This window comes from Pongo pygmaeus, chromosome X (assembly GCF_028885625.2).
Source record: "Pongo pygmaeus isolate AG05252 chromosome X, NHGRI_mPonPyg2-v2.0_pri, whole genome shotgun sequence".
NCBI lineage: Eukaryota > Metazoa > Chordata > Mammalia > Primates > Hominidae > Pongo > Pongo pygmaeus.
Window position 1 is genome coordinate 44,402,501 of NC_072396.2, and position 18,224 is coordinate 44,420,724.

Genomic DNA, 18,224 nt, shown 5'->3' on the forward strand with positions numbered 1-18,224 from the left:
TAAACTCATACATGTTAATGCCACTGTAAAATCAGAAACTCTATACTATTATTAATTAATCTTGGGAGATTTCTTCAATCTCACTTTTGCTAAGAATAAGCTTCATTTTTTAAACAAGAGTAAAAGAATGGCCATTTATGGATTTAAAAGACATCCCGATGAAAACTGACGGTGGGAGTCGAGAGGTATGAGTGCTTTGAAATGATGATACCGTTTAAAAAATAGTCCAAATAGAATTTAATGGACTGTGAAACTGCAGTTTCAAATTAATGAGAGTACCTAGTAAAAAGCTTTGCACCAAGAAGGAATATGAAATGTCAACTGAAATATTATAATTAGCTTAATAGTCTAAGCATCTTGCTTATTAATATGTCATTTATTTTGGCAGGTATTTTTTGGGGTAGTGAAGGCAAGGAACTGTATCTTTTAGTATTCTTACCATATCTTTATAAATCATTTTCAGCATGCTCACACATATGCCACCCATGATGGATCATGCAATCAAATGCATGCATCATCCAGGCTTCAAGGAAATTTTGACTAAATGCTTTAAAGTCACAATTATATACCTAATACTGGATCTTGATTTGATGTGTCCAAAGCTTGAAAGTCGTTACCCAAAAAGAAAGGACAGCAGATATGGTCAATCAACTTTTATTTTTAATTACCCAAGTGTGTACTGTCCTTTGTATGAAGACACAATGGAGGATACAAAAGGAAGAAGAGATAAAATTTCTACCATCAAAAAAGTTAAAATCAGCTGGAGACACGCCGCACAAAACAGTAAGACTTAAGGCTATATACTGAGTAGCATTTGAGAAGTGTAAGACAACTTAGCACAGAGTAAACCCACACAAGGGGACACTATCAGTAACTATGACAGGCAGTGAAGGAGGATAATTGGGGAATACATCCAAGGAGGTGGGAAAAGCGTTGGATTTGTGTTCTAGTCCCCCAGATACCAGTGGCTTATTGTGGCTCTTAGGTAATTAAGTTCCACCTCTGTGGGCTTCAGTTTGCTCAACTCTAAAACAGAAGGTGAGGACTAAATGGTCTTTAATGTCTTTCAGCTGTAACAATACAGTATTCTACGAACTAATGCAAAGAACTTGGGAAGGTGAGGCTATTACAGGTAAGAGGAAGAACAAGCACAAAGCCACAGTGGTACGAAAAAATTCATTGCTTGTGCATGGGCAAGGTGTGTTGTGGGGCAGCAAGAACCTTAAACAAGCCAATTTAACTATTCTAAAGATTCTGAGGGCAATAAACTTGGAAACTGGTGAAACAGAACACTAAGCCAGATAAGGGACACGAAGCAGGGGCCACAATGGAGAAAGAGTTACCGTGTATTTTACAGTCAGAGGTGGATTTATCTTCACGCTCCCCACCTCACTCCACATTATTTGTCTTCATGGAACTTTACTGCAACTCTTTCCCCAAACCCATACCTCAAATACAGTAAGAAGAGAGTGTGATTACAGACACCCTCTCTCTTTAGACTCGCACAAGTAGCCCCCTTTTGTGGGCCAGGAAGCCAAGAGCCGTTGCTGAAAAGATGGTGGTCAATCCAATCAGCCTGAGCAGGCCTGGCACGGAGGGCAAATGTCTCTCCAAGAAGGTCGTGGTGATGGGCTGTGCAGGGACATCCTGGGTTCAGAAAACACTGGGTATTAGTACAGGGCTTGTGCACTTTATTCCAGAAAGTCTGTACTTTCTCCAGCTCTCTGAACATGACCCATTCTTGCCAACCTCTAGACCAATAAACACGATGTTCCCTCTGCTTGTACTGTTTACCCTGTCTTCCTCCCTGGACCCTTCACTTCCTCAGGGAGGCTTTCTTTCCTGAGCCCCCAGCCTAGGATGACATTCTCCTTTTGCATTTTTTCTCAGCATGTCTTCTTCACTGTTCTGTACTTTTTGGTTATCATCTGCATTCTCCACCAGATGTTGAGCTCCACAAAAACGCTGCTGTGCCTTTGCCACAATGGCTGATACAGAACACGTGTGCCATAAATACTTGTTAGTAAATGAATCAATGGCCCCCACAGCCCACAGTCCCATCCCTGGCAGAAGCACTAAGAGAATGACTGTGGAGTGGCAGGCGTATTCTCTTTGACTTCACACTTAAAAGGATAGAGCAATAATTCTGACCTTTGCGACTTTGTCCTCTAAAGTGTGTTTTCACTCTAACCTCTATGCATCCCTCCTTCCAGCCAGGAAAACTTCCTAGGATTTTATTACAAAAATGATGAGTATATTAAAAATAAAATTTTAATCTAAATATTCTCCATTTCATTCCATCTGTTTGTCCCTGGACAGGAGATGCTAACACACTTTCCTTTCTTTTCCTACCTCTTGTGGAGAATCACCAGGCTAGATATTTATTTGATAGGCATTTATTGAGTTATTATTTTTAGAAGTCTCTGAGAAATGTCTCCCTCCTCATCAAAAAATATTTTTTCCTAATAATCTGTAATGAACGTGGCAGCTGCAAATTTATCAAAGTTCATCTAAATCTCTCACCTCTACCCTAACCCATGATACTTATTTAAACATTCATGTTTAAATCACCTAGGTGAATCACTTAGTTGAATCACTTAGGAAAAGGTATGTGAATATATACAAGTGTGCTCTTCGTGCAAATAATGGGTTTAGAGAAAAGATATCTAATTTCATGAAATAAAACATAGCCTACCACAGACTCTGGTTCTGACTGCCAGATTTCATCCTCTGGAATCTTCCCCATGGCATGCAGGATCTGAAATGAAAGAACACGTTGGCAAATAGCAAAAGTGACACCATCTTTCTTCTAATCTGCTCCCTAAAGGACTAAGTAACTGTCTCTTGAGATATCCATCAAAAACACCAAGGTAAAGTCCAGAACATTCCATTCAACCTTTAAGAGGCGCCAAAAGGTCTTTGTCCTGTGGTATAAGAGGTTCCAATCATTAGACTTACCATAAATTTTAATAGTTATGAACACACCTCAAATAGGGATGACATCAGAGGAACTGTCAGAAATTCTTTCCTGTGAAATGAATTGAATTTTGAGTCCTAATAGAAGCATGTTTGGTTCTAGAATATCAGATCTAGGTTATCTTTCAAGTATAGTCAGGTTGATCATTTGCCCCATGGGCTCTTTTTACTTTGGGTGACATGTTAGGTATTTTCATTATTACTTCGGGCTAAGGTGTTCACTTCACTTGAGACAATGGTTAAAATAGCATTTTATGGGTCTTAAGATGGGGGTTACTGGAGACTTGGTCTCCAGGCTCTCAGATATCTTTGACCTACATGTCAGGACCATGAGTTGCCTCCTTCCCCATAATCTATGACCCCAGACCTACCTCTCGGGCTGCTCTCTCCCCGGCCTCTACAGCCCCCTCCATGTAGCCGCTCCAGTGTGTGGCAGTCTCAGTGCCTGCAAAGTAAATCCTGTCCACTGGCTGGCGTAGAACCCTTGGAACAAAAGCAAAGAGGCAAAAGTGGTCAGTCTCAGAGAGTCAGAGAAAAGTTTTCCCATAAAGACCAATGCTGATCAGCTTCCTCAGATTCTAAACAATTAAGAAGGACATTGGCAATTTTGGAATAATGTTTATGTGGTTCCTCCAGCTCTTGCATGATCCTTGTCACAAACAAAATAGAATAAAAGCCAAAGTTCACTCCTGCACCAAGAGTTGCAGGTGAAGGAGCTGACATTAATGGACGTAAATTATGTATTTGCTTCATCAACATGAAGTGAGGGACTGTATAGCCCAGTCACATGGCTCCCTTTATGGCTCACTGGCTCTGTGGCAAGGTGATACATGCCCCCAATTCCCCACTGGTTATTCCACTAGTGAACTTGGCAAATCACTTATTCTCACTGTGCTCTGGCTTCCTTGCCTCTTAAAGGGAATGGTCCACTGATTTCTAAGACCCTTTCCATCAGTAACATTTAACAAATCTGACAGTCTGACTACGGCTCCATAACTCCTATTCCTTGAACACTTGCCTGTACTGGTGAGGTCGGTACTATTATTATCACCATTTTGCAAATGAGAATATGGAGGTAGACTGTGGTGGACATTGTGATGAACCACGCAGGCCCCGTTCAAGAATGAAAGACATATTCCCAGCTGCTGGGAGTGCTGCCAGAAGAGGGCCTACTGATGTCTGCTCTCTTTGGAGATTGCCTCTGCTAAAAAAAACTATGTCACCTACTAGGTCATGCCTCCTTCCAATAGCAGTTGCATCCAGTGACTGATCACCATGGGCTGTAAATACCTGATTCCCAAGCTCCAACTTGAGACCTCCCACTCTGAAGGGCCATTCTAGTTCTGGAACTTCCTCTGGGGTCAGCTGAGGCCTTCACTGGAACTGCACTGCAGCCCAAGTTCTCCTTATGCCCACTCCTGCTTCCTTCTCCCTTCCACAGGTGCCAATCCTGAGGGCATGCCTTAATATATATCCTGTCTGCTAATCGTTGTTTCAGGGTCTGCTTCCTGGAACCTAACCAGCAACAAAGACACAGTAATTTGCTCTCTGTCACAGCTAGTAAGTGGCAGAGTTGGTATTTGAACACAGGCAATCTGACTCTGGAACCTACAGTCTTAACCACTTAGTTATATTTCCTCTCTCTACTGCATTATTTCTTCAATCTTTTAAAGAACTCTGTGACATAGCTACTATTATCATTATCTCATTTTACACATGAGGAGACTGAGGCTTGGAGAAATGTTCAGTGATATGCCAAGAGCCACACTCCTAGAAAATAGCAAAGCCAGGATTTGAACCATGTCTAACAAATGTCAAAGTCTCCATTTTTAATCTTATATTCTTTGCCTGGTGTATCATCACCCTATTATATTTAACAGCTAGTAGACTGCCCACATGCTATACAAGGGACTGAAATGTCACAGCACTTGGCCTGTAAGAGGGGCAGTTCATTGTTGCTCTGACAAAAATACCATAAGGAAAGCACCATCAATATGCCGTTATTCATCCTGTCTCAGGATTCTCTTATATCTGATAAGCGATGTCAAGAACTAACATCCATGCTCCATCTTAGTCAACACTGTACACCACTGGGCCTTTTATTAGAAAACCAAATGAGCTGGCTTGCATTGGTGGGTTTTCTTTCACCTGCTCTGATTGCAGTCATCAAAAAAAGGAGAAGAAAATACAAGGAGAGATATTATATAGAATACAGATGTTTTCCAACGTATAATTGTTAACTTTATGATGGTGTTAAAGCAATACACATTCAGTAGAAACCATACTTCAAGTACCCATACAACCATTCTGTCTTTCACTTTCAATACTGTATTTAAAACTTGACATGAAATATTCAACCCTCTATTAGAAAATATGCTTTCTGTTAGATGATTATGCCCAACTGTAAGCTAATTTAAGTGTTCTGAGCACGTTTAAGGTAGCTAAGCTAAACTATGATATTCGGGACGTTAGGTGTATTAAGCGCACTTTCCACTTATAATATTTTCAATTTATGGCGGGTTGATTGGGATATAACCCCATCATATTTTGAGGAACATCTGTGTTAGTATATTGATGACAACACATGAAATATATAGAGAGCCTATGGGTACTCAGGAAGGAACCCTTCCTACAAGAGAAGGTGGATTGACTTTCCCCGTGTTGATTAAACAATGCCGTTTTTCACTGCATGTTTACTTTTTTTTTCAATGGAGAAAACTAACCCCAGTTGGAGACCACTAGGAGGCCTGACTAGACCCTAAGAATGAAATATTAGAAGAAAGAACAAAGGCTTAGAAAACTAATCATACTATCAATCAGAATATGTGAAAACCAAGAATTAATTTTAAACAAAGAGATAGTTTCCCTCCACTTGTCATTTGGAAATTATGTTCCTTTAGGGAAAAAAAAGAGTCCAACAACCAGGTAAGAAAAATACCTGCCCCTTCTTTTGCAGGTGCGAGAGCAGACAGTATATATTTACAAAAGATATAGGACATCATAAAGGAGAACTGCATATATATTTCTTGTGGCTTATGAGTTTTACTGCATAATCACGACAATCATTTTTTTCACCCTATCCAGAAGAAACATTTCTTAAGAAATGTATATTTAGTTCTTTACCAAGTTGTACTGGTAATTCTGTCTTCTCTCTTCCTTCAGAACATGTACTGTGAACTTCCAGGGCTCTGAATATAAAACTTATTGCAATATCTTAAATGCCATGGCCCTGAAGGGTCAAGGGAAGTCATCTGGGCAGGTAGTCTCTGTTCAAGCTGGGAATAATGTTAAGCTATGCTGTGCCTTAGTTTTTACCCTACAAATTGAAGATAGTTATAGGAAGCCTGACATATATCCCTGGGAATGAATAAAGATAAAAGAAGGCATTACTGTATCACCACCAATGCCAGATACAATGGGATTTATCTTGCTTCTCTCACGTGGTCAGGATCAGGCTAGTTCAGGTAAGTGTCCTCTTTGTTCCCCAAACCAAAAGATATTTATGAAATTGAGCATAAAACCCACCACTCTGTGGTCAGAAATCTAATCATATCACACTTTTGACTTAAAACAAAGCCAAAAACAAAAGTAATGCAGTGATAGCTGTTCTCTGTTGAAATATCAAGTTTTGTATTCCTGAATGTGTCATATAGGGCAAAGTATTCTTCCTCCCCCTTTGGTCTGATTCTCCATTCTGTCCTTAATATCACCCATAGCCCATCTGATATAATATTTTGATATTTGTCCCTGCCCAAATCTCATGTAGAATTGCAATACCCAATGCTTGAGGTGGGGTCTGGTGGGAGGTGTTTGCATCATGGGGGCGGATCCCTCATGGCTTGGTGCCTTCTTCATGATAGTGAGTTCTAGCAAGATCTGGTCACATAAGAGTGTATGGCACCTCTCCCCACCACACTTGCTTGTTCCTGCTTTCGCCATGTGACTTGCCTGTTCTCACTTTGCCTTCTGCCATGATTGTGAGCTCCCTGAGGCTTCACCAGAAACTGAGCAGATGCCAGCACCATGCTTGTATAGCCTGCAGAACTGTGAGCCAATTAAACCTTTTTTCTTTATAAGTTCCCCAGACTCAGGTATTTATTTTAAGCAATGCAAGAATGGCCTAATACACCATCCATGCAAAGTTCTTCCCCAGACCTTCCAGAAACCTGTGGGATCCTAGCGTTTTCCTCATACCATTCCATCTGCATAGACTGCATCCCCAATAGCCTTTCTCTGCCTCCTACAACCCTCGGGTGGTATGTGCATTATGAAGCCTCCCCAGATTTCTCTAAGTAAGGCTAGCCTGTGCCTCTGTGTGTCCCAGTGGTATTTCTATGCCCCTGTATCAGAGCATTTACCTCAGTGGTAACATTCTGAGTGGTGATACAGTAGTGCCCTCGTTTATCCTTATTCCCTCCCAGGGATATATGTCAGTACTTTAGAGTCAATTTTGATGTCACGTCCTCTCCCCATCCCCACCCTAGCCCTCAACACTGTCAGCTCCTTCTCAGCAGGGAGGCTGTCCTTGGTATTGAAGTTTTCAGCACAGTGCTTGGCAAATGGTTGGCACTTAGCCAATAAACGCAGAATGAAACAAATACCATTGACATATTCTACACTCAGTGATACCGTTTGGCTCTTTGTCCCCACTCAAATCTCATATTGTAGCTCCCATAATTCTCACGCGTTGTGGGAGGGACCCGGTGGGAGATGAGTGAATCATGGGCGGGGGTCTTTCTTGTGCTGTTCTCGTGATAATGAATGGATCTCACAAGATCTGATGGTTTTAAAAATGGGAGTTTCTTTGCACAAGCTCTCTCTTTGCCTGCTGCCATCAACGTAAGATGTGACTTGCTCCTCCTTGCCTTTCACCATGATTGTGAAGCCTCCCCAGCCATGTGGAACTGTAAGTCCAATAAACCTCTTTCTTTTGTAAATTACCCAGTCTCAGGTATGTCTTTATCAGCAGTGTGAAAACAGACTAATACAGTCAGCATATCTAAAAATTAACTTAATGACCCAGTAGCTTATCAGGTGCTGCCCCTTGGCCCCAGAATGTTCTCTTGGATAATATTTTATCATCTTGAAGCAGGTAAAGAAAGTGCTAACCAAAGTTATTACGTATCTTCTGATAAGCAGGTTTTACTCCTTATTTGACCAGTTTTCATGGGCAGATTGATTAGCCATTTCCACTTACCCCCTCTGTTTGCTGCATACTTTCAACAGTCTTTGACTCACTAGTCTACATTTCTCATTCTATTTAGATTAAGCTTTTGGCATTAAATTATTGCTTGGTTTAGTAATACTATAGTAGTCATAAAAATCACTGCTATATTATTAGTTCCTTTATTGTCATCAAATGAATTAACTAAACAACAACATACTTGGATGTATAATGCTGTGAATGCTAAAAGCCGTTGAACTGTGCACTGTTTTGAATAGGTGAATTGTATGGTATGTGAATTCTGTCTCAATAGGATGTTAAAAAATAACTCATACTTCCCAGCGTCTAAGGATTAGGATCAAAAAATAAAAAAACTCATACTTTCTTGAACATACTGATTATTGCTCACTTTTCATCATTTCGTGCTTTCCCATCCACTTGCTAAGAAAGTGAGGTTCAGAAAGGAGAAGTGACCTGTTTGGCATGACAAAGTTTGTTACTGGTAGAATCAGAGCTGGGACCCAAGTCTCTTCATGTCCAGTCTAGAACTCATTTTGTTTTTATAATTTTGTTCCCATGTTGGCAGTTGTACAGTGGCATTTGAGGAAGTTTTACTGAGTCCTAACTCAGTATAAGGACACTTCTTCTGACACTGTGGGTGAACCCTTGGACTACCTAAAATGCTACTCTTTTTTGATTTTTAATTTTTATAGGTACAGAGTAGGTGTATATATCTATGGGTACATGATGTGTTTTGATACAGGCATGCAATGTGTAATAATCACATCACGAAGAATGGGGTAAAATGCTATTCTTATGCTGAGACCTTCTATGATTATATTGATTGGAATTGCTCTTCCAGAGAAAAGCAGCACCATGGTGTGTGTATAATTCTAATGATTTCATTCATAAGATACACGACTTCATTCATAAGATACACAATTTCATTCGTAAGATACAAAGGAAATTGGGTTTTTTTTTTTTTTTTTTTTTTTTGTATTTATAAGAAACAAGGGAGAAGAGCTACCTGAACCTATTTAGGGTTTGGATTCAGATGCAGGGGATTTCAGTCACAGCTTAGCACGCTTTTACTCTACCTTCCATATTGAGTCAGGATCCCAGGGGGGAAGTAAGTTGTGTAGCAGCCCCCGGAGTACTGCTCCTCACACCAGTTCTTTTCTTCATAATGCACTGGCTGCAAGACAGAGCGATAAAAACTTGAAGGAGACTCAGAGAAAGCTATTTAGCCTAGAATAAATCGAACAGTTTAGTAGGCTTTGTATTGTCAAACCAATGTATTTCAGAAATAGAGTTGCATTATCCCGATGTTTTTAAAGATATGTCTTTGGGCAGGTAAATGTCCTTGGTAATAAGCTTCTAAGAAATTCAGATCTCAGAATTTTTTTTCATTTGGTTTCTTTGTATCTTAAGTACTGTTCATAAATTGCGATAGTCTAATTCCATTTTTACCTTGGTTTTACCTATTAAAAAGTTTTAGTGCCTAATGGTTTCAAGAAAAGTTTTTAAAAGGATTTATATTTACTGGAGTGGCTGGATAGGAAAAAAAGGCAGAAAAATATGTCTGTTGAAGAAAAAGGATTATCAGGTTCATGTTTTGGTGGAGGTGAGCTTTCTTGAGGGAAGCTGAACAGACAAACATGTTTTTGTGGCAGGCAAGCACTTCTGTTGATGGTGGTATTTGTAAACAACTATTGGTCTGAAAAATATGTTTTTTGCCATGAACAGGCAAAACTGGCAGAGATTTTGTAAAGCTCAAATGCTTTTTCAAAGTAACCAAACAGAAGCTTTATCATTAAGCATTACTTCGAAAAGATAAAATGAATGTAGCAAGTTTTAAGAAAACAATGTTTGTTTTAAAGAGAGATTTTGAAAAACATTTTGTTTAAAAGAATTGCAATCACACAGCTGACTTTGGACAGTCATTTGTAAGGCATCCTATTTACAAAGTATGATTATGAGGTTCTGCCTGATGGGTTAAGTGGCTCCAGGTCTTCTGTGGTATCACCACGCTACACGCCCCAGCATCTGACGGCTACATCCACCTCCTAAGCAAGCTTCTCTGGCTGTCTCCAGCCAATCAGAAGAAAGGTTGGACTTTATCTTTCAATGTGTCTTGTTCCCAGGAATTTCTTCCTTCCACAAAATAGACACCAAAGCAAAAATAAAACAAGTGGCCCTCTCTATGCCAAGAGCAAACAAGGATAGGACCAACTTATTTTTATCATCAGGAATTAATCATGCACACCCTTGTTAGGAAAAGAGACTTTCTCAAATGAAAAATGATCAGCCTTTTTCAAAATATGAGGACAAATGCTTTCCTCTTCAACTGAAGTTCCCCAAAAAACCATCTCACGAGTTGTTGCAGGAACTTCAATTAACAAACTGCTTTAGCCTGGGAGTGCCTCAGAATGTAACTTCACAAAGCTTGAATATCTACCAGGGTGAAATATCTTGAATGGCTTTTTTTTTTTTTAATCAACTCCACACTCTTTATTCTCCAGAACTCTAGCATTGAATGGCATTTTTTTTTATTATACTTTAAGTTTTAGGGTACATGTGCACAATGTGCAGGTTAGTTACATATGTACACATGTGCCATGTTGGTGTGCTGCACCCATTAACTCATCATTTAACATTAGGTATACCTCCAAATGCTATCCCTCCCCCCTCCCCCCACCCCACAACAGGCCCCAGTGTGAGATGTTCCCCTTCCTGTGTCCATGTGTTCTCATTGTTCAATTCCCACCTATGAGTGAGAACACGCAGTGTTTGGTTTTTCATCCTTGCGATAGTTTGCTGAGAATGACGGTTTCCAGCTTCATCCATGTCCCTACAAAGGACATGAACTCATCATTTTTTATGGCTGCATAGTATTCCATGGTGTATATGTGCCACATTTTCTTAATCCAGTCTATCATTGTTGGACATTTCGGTTGGTTCCAAGTCTTTGCTATTGTGAATGGTGCCGCAATAAACATACGTGTGCATGTGTCTTTTACACTGTTGTTGGGACAGTAAACTAGTTCAACCACTGTGGTAGTCAGTGTGGCGATTCCTCAGGGATCTAGAACTAGAAATACCATTTGACCCAGCAATCCCATTACTGGGTATATACCCAAAGGATTATAAATCATGCTGAATGGCATTTTTAAACAGAAAAACTAATAATTTTTAGCAGATGTTAAGTGCTGTTTCTAGTTAGTATATACTGTATTTTTTGTTTTGATACTTTACTCAATATCCTTGAGCCTGGAGGCTATGCCTATATTTAAACTTGCTAAATGGTATATGAAAGCAAAAAAAAAAAAGCAAAGCATATTCCTCATTAATATTGTTTCTCTAATTGTTCTAGTTTATTTGCTGAGAAAGAATTCCAAGAAACATCAAGAGCATGTGTTTTACCTGTATCAAGTACAGAAGATCCGCAATGGCGGGGCGAGGAGGGAGGGAGAGAATTTTGCTTTAAAATAGTGGACAAAAATCACAAATTTGAAAGACACAACAACTTAACCAGGAGGAAGCAAGTCACTCCAAAGCTGAGCAAAGTACGTGTTAGAGTAATAGGACTAAGTCATGTAGCTGCTCAACTAGATTATGGTATATACTACAGAGACTTAGATTTAAGAGGCTTAACAAGTTAAACATTCTCAGCCTCCTCATTACACTTTTCTCATGCATTAACTGCTCATTTGTACATTGGTCTCCATTGTCTTCAAATGCTTCACAGATAATTGGATTTAATAATCACTTTCAAAAGGTGACATAGTCAATGTCAAAACATTAAAAACTTAGCAGTCTGATGAGTGTCATGAGAACACCAATTCATCATTTTAAATATTGATGAGGGAGGTGATTATGGGTACTTGTTATGAGTACTTTGGGCCCTCTGACTGTCACCAAATGCCCCCTACCCTGCCCCATCCCACCTTTAACCACCTTAGAGTTCTACTTGATTCGTTTGAAGATCACCGTTTTCTCAGGCTACTTCCAAAGGTGTCTAGAAAACTCAACTGGCATACAGACAGACAGCCTGTCTTCTTCACATCTCTCATGTTTAAGGGTAAAACAAGGCAGAAAAGAGGCCATGCAGGAGTGGGGGCAGGTAATCTTATTTTTTAACTGTGAGACAGTGGGGGATGGGGTAGGTATAGGTTTATGTACATGAGTGAGACTCTGCCCTTTTTACAAGATCACCAGAGAGGGGAAAAAGCCCTTTTCATCCCTATCCTGGCCGCCAGGATCTAGGATCTTCCTATGGGTAGTAAAGGCTCCCCTCTTTTATCCGCCTAACAGAACTGGAAGCAGAGTGACCCAATGCCCTCTTCCAGGAAGAAACTCTGAATTCAGGGACAATGTAGCACCATCTAAACCACAGCATATTGCAAGGTCCCTGACCTGTCACGAGCACAGCCAGGGCCCACACTCTCTGGAACCACTTGTAAATTGACCAGTCCTGTGTAGATGCCTCTGCAAATATACTGGGAAAAACATGAAATTCAGGACCCAACTTGCATCAACCTATCCCTGCTAGCCACTTGGGGACAATGAAAGGCCTCTCACCCTTAGTATGGGGTTGAGAAGCAGCCTTACCTCCAGAGCTTCTGGGGAACCCAGAACCTTGGCATAGAGTTCACAAAGTTTCTTCAACCTGTGAATGAAAAGAGACAAAAGTGAAAATAAAGGAAAGAAGGAAAGGAAAGAAAAAGTGGGAAAGAGGCATTTATCCCCTCATAACAAAGTTTCCATGAGCCATTGATTCCACTCCAACATTTCATTTTAATTTTTTAAAACAAGGCATTTTGTTCCATTTCAGATGTCTTAAATCTTTGAGGTCACAAATATTAATCACACAGGATTGATGGTAAGTCTTTAAGAAAGTAAAGTGACTCGTTGCCTGAATTATGGTATTATTTTATTATTTTAAATCCAGGAGCCCTTTTGTTTATGAACAAAATGTTTATGAAACAAATGTTTATGAAAATGCCTAAGTTCTTCTCCCTCCCTCTCTTCCTTCTCTGTCTTTCTGTCTTTTTCTTTGTTTTTATACAAATGAGGTAACTTGCCACAAGCAGAAGAATGGCTAGAAAGAGCAAAGACATAAGTACAGAAGTAGAACCAAATATATAAGGAAATTTAGAATTCATAAAGGTAGACATTTCAAACCCACAGGGAAAAGACAGTTTCCAATAAAATGGCACTGGGACAGATAGCTGCTCATGAAAGAAACAAATTTGGATACTTACATTATTTTCTTACACCAAAATATATTTCAGAAGGATCAAAGATTTACATATAACAGGTCAGACCATAAAACGAATGGAAGAATGGGTGATTTCTAAAAAGTTATCTTAGAATGAGAAAGTCTTTTCTATGTATGATAGATATTCAGAAACCATGGTTTTAAAATGGATAAATTTGATTACATGAAAAGATAAAATTTTATTATAGTATAAAATGAATAAGCCATAAACAGGATCAAAAGGCAAAGTGGGAAAAGATTTGTTCCAGACATTGGAAACCCAGCAGTGAGCCAATCAGACAAAACATCCTACCTTCATGATCTTAGATTCTAGTGGGGACATTTTTAGGGAAGAGGCCCAGGCAGACCACTACAGCCCTGGCCATGTGCAGAGGTAACATTGGTCATTGGGGAGAACCCTGATGGAATCGGAAAGCATGCATCATAATATAATTCAGGAGCTCTTTCCTGGTAAATAGGTTATTAGCAGTGGTGTGGGAATAAATAATTGGCACTGGTGAACACTAATTGCAAGAAGAAATTGCCACCTCCAGAGGAATTAGTCCCACTGTACCTATAATCTGTAATTGTTATGCATCATTCATGTAGTATGTGTACAGCAGACTTCCCCACAACACAGTAATTTTTCTCCGTGGTTTATCTCCTTCACAAGCAAATTTTCAGCCCCTGGGTTATATCCATTTTCATATTCTCCATAGCCCCTAGCATGGTGTCTTATGTACAATAAACTCAATAAATATTAATTTGAATACTTTGGTTCGTAAGTTATCAGCACTATGTCTTTTACAACAAGACCCTTATAATTAACATAGCAAACATGTAGCATTGGCAATACACATATAATTAGGCAGTCTGTAAGTTGAAAAGTTAAGTAAAAATGAAAGGCAGGCAAGTAGGTAGAAAAGAAGGAAAGAAGGAGAAAAGGGAGGAAGGGACGGAGTGGGGGGAAAGGAAGGAAGAAATGAAAGAAGCAGCATTTCTTTTGTTACCTTTCCTCTTTGGTAAGACGTGCCAGTTTTCTGGCTTTGTGGGCCAGGATAAATCTAAAGAATATAAACAAGAAAAAGGGGAGAAATTAATGGTTGCTTTCATCCTAGCCTCGTTTTTGTAGCTACACATGTGCCCAGTTTACACAGTTAAGTCAACCAAAAGAAACAAACTATACACTAGCTTTTCTTACGTTCAAAGTTTTATGATTTACATATCAAATTTCTGACATTGAAGAGCACTTTCTAACTTCAAGGAGTCAAGTGACTAAAAGTAGAAGACTGGCCATAATTTTTGCCTTGGATAACACTATGGCTGACCCACTTCCCCTCACCCAGCTGGTGGTCAATAAAAATAACCCTTGGGCCTCAGATAACCACTTAAGGCTATGTCTGAGCTCTTCCAATTTCATCCAGTCCTTGCTCTTTGGTTTTGTCTCCACCATGGTGTCTCCCTAGTACCCAACCTTCTAGATTCCATCTCCATTTCTAGCCCCATGATTGCTTTCAACTAACAATTAGCTTTGAGCTCCCTGTTCTGACTGTTGGCTCTCTCTCAGATAAACTCATACATGTCCTAAGGCCCATCTTAAGTTTGGATACTCCAGGTCACCACCTCTCTGGACCAGGATATCCTAGTCTTCCCTTCCCATGTGCTGGTGGTCTCTGGAAAGCTGAAGACTGGGCCGGTCTTGGCTCTTCTCTACTGGGACTCAGAAATCTCAGCATCTCACTTAAGTAACATGGATGCCCACACAGCCTCCACAAGAAGTCTCTTAGTAAAACACCCCAAGTCAGGTCTTTTTATCATGCTTTCAACAAAAGATGGGTCACCAAAATATGTCTACCCCCAACACTAAATACTAATAGAAAATTAACATAAAAATTTTAAAATGTTATTGGTATTCTGCTTCCTACCTAGATATTTATTCAATGGAAGACATTATTTAGAAAAGAACCAGTAATAATTTTTATACTGCTGAATTTGAAAAATAGTGCCACTGGGTAAAAAAAAAATCACTTAACAAAGTTTGGGGCACATTTGTTAATAGTATGTGATTACCTTGTCAACACTGAATAGCAGCCACAACACCATAATTGTGCCTTACCCCATTATGGCAGCATAGTTGCCTTCAGGTTTGGTATCATCCAATGTGTAGGCAACTGGAGCTTCCTCTCCATCAATAATCATGGTTCCACAGTAATCTTAGAAAACAGCAAAATGGAAGAGCATATTCATCACTCTATCAAACTATCCATTGCAGATATAATGAAGTGCATGTTTTTAAACTTGAGAAGCCCAAAGGCCAAATATAGCATGTTATACTCCAAACATATGAAGGCAAACCAAACTGATGTCAAAGGAGGGATAAGTAGCCAGCATTTTTTGAAAAAATCAAACCATAAGCCCTTCTTTGCAAAGAATAAAGCATATGATATTAAGAATTCATCCAGGTCACCATTTAATGAAATCTGGTTCTCCTTGCAGTTAATACTTGGGCTCCCTGTTTTCTCTTTCATAAGAAATCAGAATAAATCCAAAGATGTGTAAAGGAAATACCAGTTCATTACTGTAAAAAAGAAGAGACTGAACACTGACATTTTATGAGAAGTTACTTATTCTAAGTAGTTCTTTATTATCTGGAGGCAGTGTTTAGAGGGAAATTTATAGCACTAAATGCCCAGAAGAGAAAGCAAGGAAGATCTAAAATCAACACCCTAACATCACAATTAAGTGAACTAGCGAAGCAAGAGCAAACAAATTCAAAAGCTAGCAGAGACAAGAAATAACTAAGATCAGAGCAGAACTGAAGGAGATAGAGACAAAAAACCCTTCAAAAAATCAATGAATCCAGGAGCTGGTTTTTTTTTTTAAAGATCAACAAAATAGACTGCTAGCCAGACTAATAAAGAAGAAAAGAGAGAAGAATCAAATAGATGCAATAAAAAATGATAAAGGGGATATTACCACCAATCCCACAGAAATACAAACTACCAACAGAGAGTACTATACTATAAACACCTCTACGCAAATAAACCAGAAAATCTAGAAGAAATGGATAAATTCCTGTACACATACACCCTCCCAAGACTAAACTAGGAAGAAATTGAATCCCTGAATAGAACAATAACAAGTTCTGAAATTGAGGCAGTAATTAATAGCTTACCAACCAAAAAAAGCCCAAGACCAGACGGATTCACAGCCAAATTCTACCAGAGGTACAAAGAGGAGCTGGTACCATTCCTTCTGAAACTATTCCAATCAATAGAAAAAGAGGGACTCCTCCCTGACTCATTTTATGAGGCCAGCATAATCGTGATACCAAAGCCTGGCAGAGACACGACAAAAAAAGACAATTTTAGACCAATATCCCTGATGAACATCAATGCAAAAATCCTCAATAAAATACTAGCAAACCAAATCCAGCAGCACCTCAAAAAGTTTATCCACTACGATCAAGTGGGCTTCCTCCCTGGGATGGGAAGCTGGTTCAACATACGCAAATCAATAAACGTAATCCATCACGTAAACAGAACCAAATGATTACCTCAATAGATGCAGAAAAGGCCTTCGATAAAATTCAACAGCCCTTCATACTAAAAACTCTCAATAAATTAGGTATTGATGGAACGTATCTCAAAATAATAAGAGCTATTTATGACAAACCCACAGCCAAAATCATACTGAATGAGCAAAACCTGGAAGCATTCCCTTTGAAAACCGGCACAAGACAAGGATGCCCTCTCTCACCACTCCTATTCAACATAGTATTGGAAGTTCTGGCCAGGGCAATCAGGCAAGAGAAAGAAATAAAGGATATTCAAATAGGAAGAGAGTAAGTCAAATTGTCTCTGTTTGCAGATGACATGATTGTATACTTATTATCTGGAGGCAGAGCAGAGAGGACATGTATAATTGAAATTCATAGAGCCCCAAACCCTCATTTCAAACATGACCTCCAAAGACTCTTTCCCCCGTCAAGAGCAACTTGAGAAACAATTTCAGCTCATCCTGGATAAGAGTGTCTTCCTCAGTTCCCTCCTGAACAAAATACAGGCACACCTCAAAGATAATTGGGTTTCATTTCAGATAATGGAAATAAAGTGAATATTGTAATAAAGCAAATTGTGTCACACAAATTGCTTGGTTTCCCAGTGCATACAAAAGTTATATCTACACTACACTGTAGTCTATTAAGTGTGCAATAGAATTATATCTAAAATACGTACATAATTTAAACATACTTTATTACTAAAAAAGCTAACAATCATCTGAGCCTTTAGTGAGTTGTAATCTTGTTGCTGGTGGAGGGGCTTGCTTCAATGTTGATGGCTGCTGACTGATCAGAGTGGTGGCTGCTGAAGATTGGTGTGGCTGTGGCAATTTTAAAAAAGAAGACAACAATGAAGTTTGCCACATCAATTGACTCCTTTTTTCATGAAAAATTTCTCTGAAGGCTGCGATGCTGTTTGATAGCATTTTACCCACGGTAGAACTTCTTTCAAAATTAGAGTCAATCCTCTCCAACCCTGTCACTGCTTTATCAACTAAGTTTATGTAATATTCTAAATCCCTTCTTGTCATTTCAACAATGTTCACAGCATCTTCACCAGGAGGAGTTTCCATCTCAAGAAACCACGTTCTTTGCACTTCCATAAGAAGCAACTCCCCATCTATTTAAGTTTTATCATGAGATGACAGCAATTCACTCACATCTTCAGGTTCCACTTATGATTCTAATTCCCTTGCTATTTCCACCATATCTGCAGTTACTTCCTCCACTGAAGTCTTGAACCCCTCGAAGTTGCTATGAGG

The 18,224-nt window shown here is 39.3% G+C and overlaps 1 protein-coding gene across 1 annotated transcript in view; it reads right to left on the reverse strand.

Moving 5' to 3' along the window:
* Positions 1–638: 638 nt before the first annotated feature.
* The window catches only part of MAOB (monoamine oxidase B), a 121,238-nt gene continuing 103,652 nt past the window's right edge, over positions 639–18,224 (reverse strand). Inside the window, exons 9-15 of the mRNA XM_054472753.1 lie at positions 15,517–15,613; positions 14,411–14,464; positions 12,752–12,809; positions 9,238–9,335; positions 3,348–3,459; positions 2,696–2,758; positions 639–1,647 (exon numbers count right to left, since the gene is read on the reverse strand). Of these exons, the coding sequence (XP_054328728.1) occupies positions 1,495–1,647; positions 2,696–2,758; positions 3,348–3,459; positions 9,238–9,335; positions 12,752–12,809; positions 14,411–14,464; positions 15,517–15,613 (635 nt within the window). The 3' untranslated portion in view covers positions 639–1,494. The remainder of the gene's footprint in view (positions 1,648–2,695; positions 2,759–3,347; positions 3,460–9,237; positions 9,336–12,751; positions 12,810–14,410; positions 14,465–15,516; positions 15,614–18,224) is intronic.